General features: G+C 44.0%; 1 protein-coding gene across 1 annotated transcript; it reads right to left on the bottom strand.

Moving 5' to 3' along the window:
- Positions 1-1,600: 1,600 nt before the first annotated feature.
- Positions 1,601-2,327, bottom strand: LOC125530977. Its single transcript, XM_048695382.1, has 2 exons — positions 1,961-2,327; positions 1,601-1,855 (listed from the first exon to the last, which is right to left on the bottom strand). Exons 1-2 carry the CDS (start codon positions 2,283-2,285, stop codon positions 1,812-1,814), a joined length of 369 nt encoding a protein of 122 aa, XP_048551339.1. The 5' UTR covers positions 2,286-2,327; the 3' UTR covers positions 1,601-1,811.
- Between the last annotated feature and the right edge of the window lie 3,345 nt (positions 2,328-5,672).

Below are 5,672 nucleotides of genomic sequence, written 5' to 3'. Positions count from 1 at the left end.
TATTATAATGCTTTTTCTCAGGAGCATTTGTTGGCCCAGCACCTCTACACTCAATTGAGGAAGTATTATGATCACTATATACAGCAAATGGATTTACCGAATGCTGAGTTCTAGCAACAGAATCGCCCACAGACTGAACAAAACCTTGTGCTGAAGAGGATGCTTGAACACAACCTGTGAACACTAATTTACTAAGTTATAATAGTTCATGTGTACATACTTTCAGAAAAAAAAAGTATCATATGAGACAAACTCCATACCAGATTTATCTTCCAATGATTGTAGGCAATCAGCCACATTAGTGATATCTCTAAATGGATCATGTGCTTGTAATCCAAGCGACCTTGGTAATTGATTGTTTAAGTTTTCCTTGCCTGCCCTCACATATGAGTTCTGATCTTACATAAATTAAATCGAGTCGCTGCATAACAAAGTATACCATCAAAAAATTGTTCAATGTGAGATTCTCATAGTTTTATCTTGTATGGCAACATATAAGATCGGACTTAAAAAACCGAAAAGCTTATAGACATAAACACAAACACTTGAAGGTCGAAATTTAGGATATTTGCATTATTTGATATCCCCTTGACTGGATTGTACAAATCATCAATGTAGAAAAACAAAAGGCTTTGTGCACATAAACACAAACAGTTGGTGGTCAAAAATTATAATGCGAAACATTATTTGATTTAAGTAGGATCAGAAGACACAAATCAATAAGTCAAGAAAAACTGGCTATAATACCAGAATTATTATACGATACCTGTTCCTCAACTTGGTGAAATTGAATGATATATGGCCAGTACGGCAATGCGTGGCCCAAATTCCAGTAGCACCCGTGCAGCTCTCCAACGATCCCTCCTATATCCACGGGATATTGTAGTGGGCGAGAAGACACCCAGCACACCGGATTTGTGTTCGAGAATAAACGCCTAGAGCAGCTCAATGATGACAGGAGGTTAGCGCGAATTGATGCCCCGGCTGGAGTGGCGAGGTAGAGGGAGGAGCGTAGCGCGATCCGCTGATCGGATCCAAGGATCGGATTGGTGAGGGAGAGGGAGAGGGAGAAGGAGAAGCGATTGGAAGGGTGGGGATTAAGGTGTGACGGATGTGCGATTGATGGGGTGGTTTGATTCGGTTTAGGAAACGCGGATCGACAAAGGGGATGAGCTTGGCGGTGGTATGAGCAGTCACGCGGCGGAACAGTCGAGGTAATTTTGTCGGTGGAGCTTCCAGTTGGTTCCAGACTATAGTTGCGCGCCTTGGAGTCCCTATAAAGCGCGCGTGCGGCGAATTCAACTTTTCACTCATGTCCACGTGGAAGGATCTTGTGCAGCACATGACTTGATCTGACGGCCAGCAGCTCCTGGATTTGCCAATTCACAGCCGTCGGATTGAGCACATCCAACGGCTGATAGCAAAAGTTATTCCCACACTATATAGGAGTATAGAGAAACAAAACGGCGTCGCCGGATGAATGTGTTCGGAGTTCGAGACCAGAGTAGCAGTATGGGACTATGAGCTACTCCGGCAGTAACCCAGGGCAATGGGATGAAGAACCAACATGGAATGCAGTCGTTGTTACGCAAGCATAGTGTAGAAGGAAGGCTTTTATTATTACCAACTCAGATCTCAGGGTAGCACGCATGCTATGGCAGAATGGCAGAAGATACATTCTACGGACTACGGTAGCTCAGTATAGCTGAGCATACAGGCACGCGCGCACTTATTCAGTTATTCTCCCCTGACATCTCCTCCGGTCCTCCTCCCCTCGCCTTCCTCTCGCACGATCCCGTGGTCGGAACTCCTCACGCATGCGCGGATGGTGGCGCTGGCGCCACGATGGTGTAGGCTGCAAAAATCACGTACGTACGTGGATAAGATGAGCTAGTCCGTAGCAAGAAAAACAGTAATGGAAAAGAAGCATCAGGCGCTGCATGCATGCACGAATGCTTACTCCCGCATTTGCTCCCGACGGGGAGGGCGACGCCGGCTTCGCGGGAGCAGCGGACGAGCTTCTCGGGGCTGATGATCCGCTCGTCGGCGGCGGTGAGGACGCGGCAGATGCAGGGCATGTCCACCTTCCTCACCTCGAGGCGGCAGGGCATGTCCGGGATCACGTAGGGGCTCCCCTTCTTGATGGTCCACTTGCACATGCGGATGACGCTGTCCCTCTCGTCGTAGCAGTCCTTCTCCCCGGCGGCGAGATGCGCCGCGAACCCGGCGAAGAGCGACGCGAACAGCAGGGCACGGAGGAGGCTGGCTCCGGTGGTGCTGCCCATCTTTGTTGCTTAGGTACTGTGGCGCTGCTGTGCTTGCGAGTGGTGTGCATGATGCTGGCAGTGGGCGCTCGTTTATATAGCACGCGAGAGCCCCCGATGCACTTCGGACTCTAGAGATCGACCTACCTGATTGACGGCGGCGCTTGTTGCATTGAAAATTTCGAGTGGCGACATGGGAATAAATGTTTAGGTACTTCATTGAATTTGGGTCTTTGTAGTAGGTGAGATCGACCGAGCCATATCTGGGGTTCCAAAACCACATGAACTTGACCATGGAAGCTGCATGCGTGGTTTCTTTTTTCGTGGTTTTTAATGGAGGGAAAAACATATGCCGTCACTCGAACGAAGAAAGCATAGATAGCTTTCATCGTCGATGCACGAAAACGGCTTCACGCGCAAGAACTAGCGAGGGCGCCGCATGTGTGTTCATTCATATCATGTAGGGCGGGTCGAATGAGCCGGAGGGAAGCACACAAGTCGACATACATTTACAAAGTATCCCGTAATGTTTAAACTTTAGACCAACTTTAATATTCGCTATAATGCACATGTAGTGCCCTTCATAATTTTTCGAAAATGCTAATGCATGGCGACTTAAAAGTTTTTCATGGCAATTTATAATATCACGAGGATGGTAAATTTAGTTTGCAAGAATCGCAATTACCTGACAAAAAGTGAACTGAAACGGATTCGCAATGCTTGCCAACCAAACTTGCCATCCTTGATGAATAAAACTTACCATACAAAAACATTAGATTTGCCAAGCCTACAAATATGATGTTCGCTGGATGTTTAGGTTCTAATTTTGAAGGTCTCCAATTTTCTCTTTATTTTCATTCGAACACCTGGACTAAATGTTTCACAGTATTTTATGGGCAATCATGCATGTATTTTTTAACAAGTTACATGCACAGAAAAACAAAGGATTCAACCAATATATACAACACTTCTGCTTCAGTACACCCCCTTATCTGAATCAACAACTAAGATTAAAAAATGACCCTTCAGATAGGAGGGCATGATGGTCAAGTTTAGAATTAACCGCTATATTTTTCGGGAATTAATCAGTCCATTAATCGTTATACCACTTTAATTTCTATCCAAAGCGTATGTATTCACATACTTTGTCTTTCAAGGGCATATCCTATTTGGGCCTTTCCGGTTTTGTGTTTTTTTGTTGGTTATCTACATTTTTATTTTTATTCTTTCCTTTATTTTTTGTTTTCCCCTCTTTTTCTATTTTCCTTTTCCGTTTGCTATTTTCCATTTTTTTATTTCCAAATTGGTGATTTTCTTTCATTTAAAGATTTTTTTTTCAAAATTTTGAACAAGTTTTGAAATTAAGAACACTTTTCATTTTTTAAATATTTTTGAATTTGTTTGGAACATTATTCGAAATTTAGATCATTCTTTAATTTGTGAACATTGTTTTGAATTGCTGAATATTTTATAAGTTGATTTTTTTGGAAATCATGATTATTTTTGAAATTTACGAATATTTATTGAAATCCATGAACATTTTTTTAAAACCAAGAAAGTTATTCAATGTTTTTAATATTTTTTGAAATCATGAATAATTTTTTAAATTCCCGAACAGTATTCTGAAATTCAAAACATTTAATGAATCGTGAACATTTTATGAAATCCAGGAACATTTTTAAAAATCATGGACTTTTAAATTTGGAAACTTTTTCAAATTCACAAATATTTTCAAAAGTTCAGAACTTTTTTGAAATCCCGAGCATTTTTGAATTTGGGATTCGTGAACATTTTTTGAGTTAAAAAAGCAAAAAAAGAACAAAAATAGTAATAAACGAAAAAAACTGGGGCGCTCCGCCCCGCATATGGGTCGACCCAAAGCACGTGTAGGGCGGAAGAAGGGGTGTGTGTTTGCTAGTTTCCGAGCACGTAAGTCGAGGTTAGTTCGTGGACTCTTAGACTAGGTTCGATTTCTACTCACGTGTGAGGTCATGCGTGGAGTGCATCCAGGGGCGGATCCAGATTGGAAATTACCCGGTGTCCACATAGAAGAATGCATGCCTACATGTCAAATAATTCAATGATCTACACACTAAATCAATGGATTACATTAAGCAAGTTTAAATTAGACCCGGTGCCGGTGACACCGGCTAGCTCTACATAGCTACGCCCCTGAGTGCACCTACTACGACGGTGTAGCATCACAGCCATGTCAGGTTTATGGGGACAAGTAAATCGAGGGTGTGTCTCACGATATCATTAAAGGATGTGGAGATTAGCAGCGAGTAGCCTCGCTGGAGTTGTGTGGGACATTCCGAGAGTTGTGTGGGGCATTCTAATAGAAAGGAAGATAGGCAAACTCATTCTCCTCGCATGAACTAGACGGAGGCGATCGGTGGCATTGTGGCAATGATGCGCGAGCCCCGCTAGCTCCTTCTCCAACACGACATCGGAAATGCATCTCCTCCATAGGGCTAGCTCTTCCGCAGTTCATGGAAACGCTCCTCCCCTCCCTAGTGCCATCGTGAAAGCGCGGCGCTAGCTTTTCTCCATGGCACAATGGTCGGATGCTCGATGCTCGTCTACCGAGATGAGTGGCGAGGTGCTCCTCCCCTTGCCCTCACTGCAGAGCGGCCCTGCCTTTCCTACGCAATACAACGCTCGGCCGCTCGATGCCTGTCTAGCAGGATGAGTGGCGGTAACTGTTACGAGACGCATTCTCTCCTTCTAAGGGATAGTCCTACGTATCCATGTACAAGTTTGTACATCAAACAACCTAGGACTAGATCAGGCCCAGGTTTGGATTTGGATTGGACAGGACAACACATGTAATTTTAAACACTATACAAACACTAATTAGTATGTTACGTACTCCCTCCGTCTCATAATATAAAAACGTTTTTACACTAGTGTAGTAAAAGACACATTTACCTTTTTAAACAATTTAAAGGGGGAAGGGGTACTGAAGCAAACTTCTATGTACAAATCACATGTCAATGTAGGGGCGTGTGCACCGTCCCCTTCTTCGGGGTGCGCACTGTCCCATCCTTTGGCGTGTGCCACCTCCTCTCCTCTAGTATGCGAACCTTACCCTCCTCCGGTGTGTGCACCTTTCACTCCTCCGGTGTGTGCATCGTGCTTCCATCCCATCCTACAACACATGATCTCTGCTAGTGTGAACTTCCAGAATGATGTTTCCATTGGATCCATGGTATTCAAATCCAACATGATAATTCGGTCCTCCTCGGCTATTCGAGCTTGCATCAACCGTTCCTCCTCAATTTTTAAGCCTACATGCCTTCATATCTTCCTTCTGCCTTGTGCTTTCTTACATAACATCTCACATCGCCCTCCTCTATTGTAGCTGCTCCTCCATCTCCACATTTTCTTATTCTTCTTCGCGTACTC

The sequence above is a fragment of the Triticum urartu genome, unplaced genomic scaffold, assembly GCF_003073215.2.
Source record: "Triticum urartu cultivar G1812 unplaced genomic scaffold, Tu2.1 TuUngrouped_contig_6695, whole genome shotgun sequence".
NCBI classification, from domain to species: Eukaryota; Viridiplantae; Streptophyta; class Magnoliopsida; order Poales; family Poaceae; genus Triticum; species Triticum urartu.
This window is presented reverse-complemented; position numbering and strand designations above follow the sequence as displayed.

Coding starts and splice junctions, on each gene's coding strand:
- LOC125530977 (XM_048695382.1), bottom strand. CDS start 2,285: ATGGGCAGCACCACCGGAGCCAGCCTCCTCCGTGCCCTGCTGTTCGCG. Junction 1,856..1,960: donor CGTCGGGAGCAAATGCGGGA/GTAAGCATTCGT, acceptor TGATTTTTGCAG/CCTACACCATCGTGGCGCCA.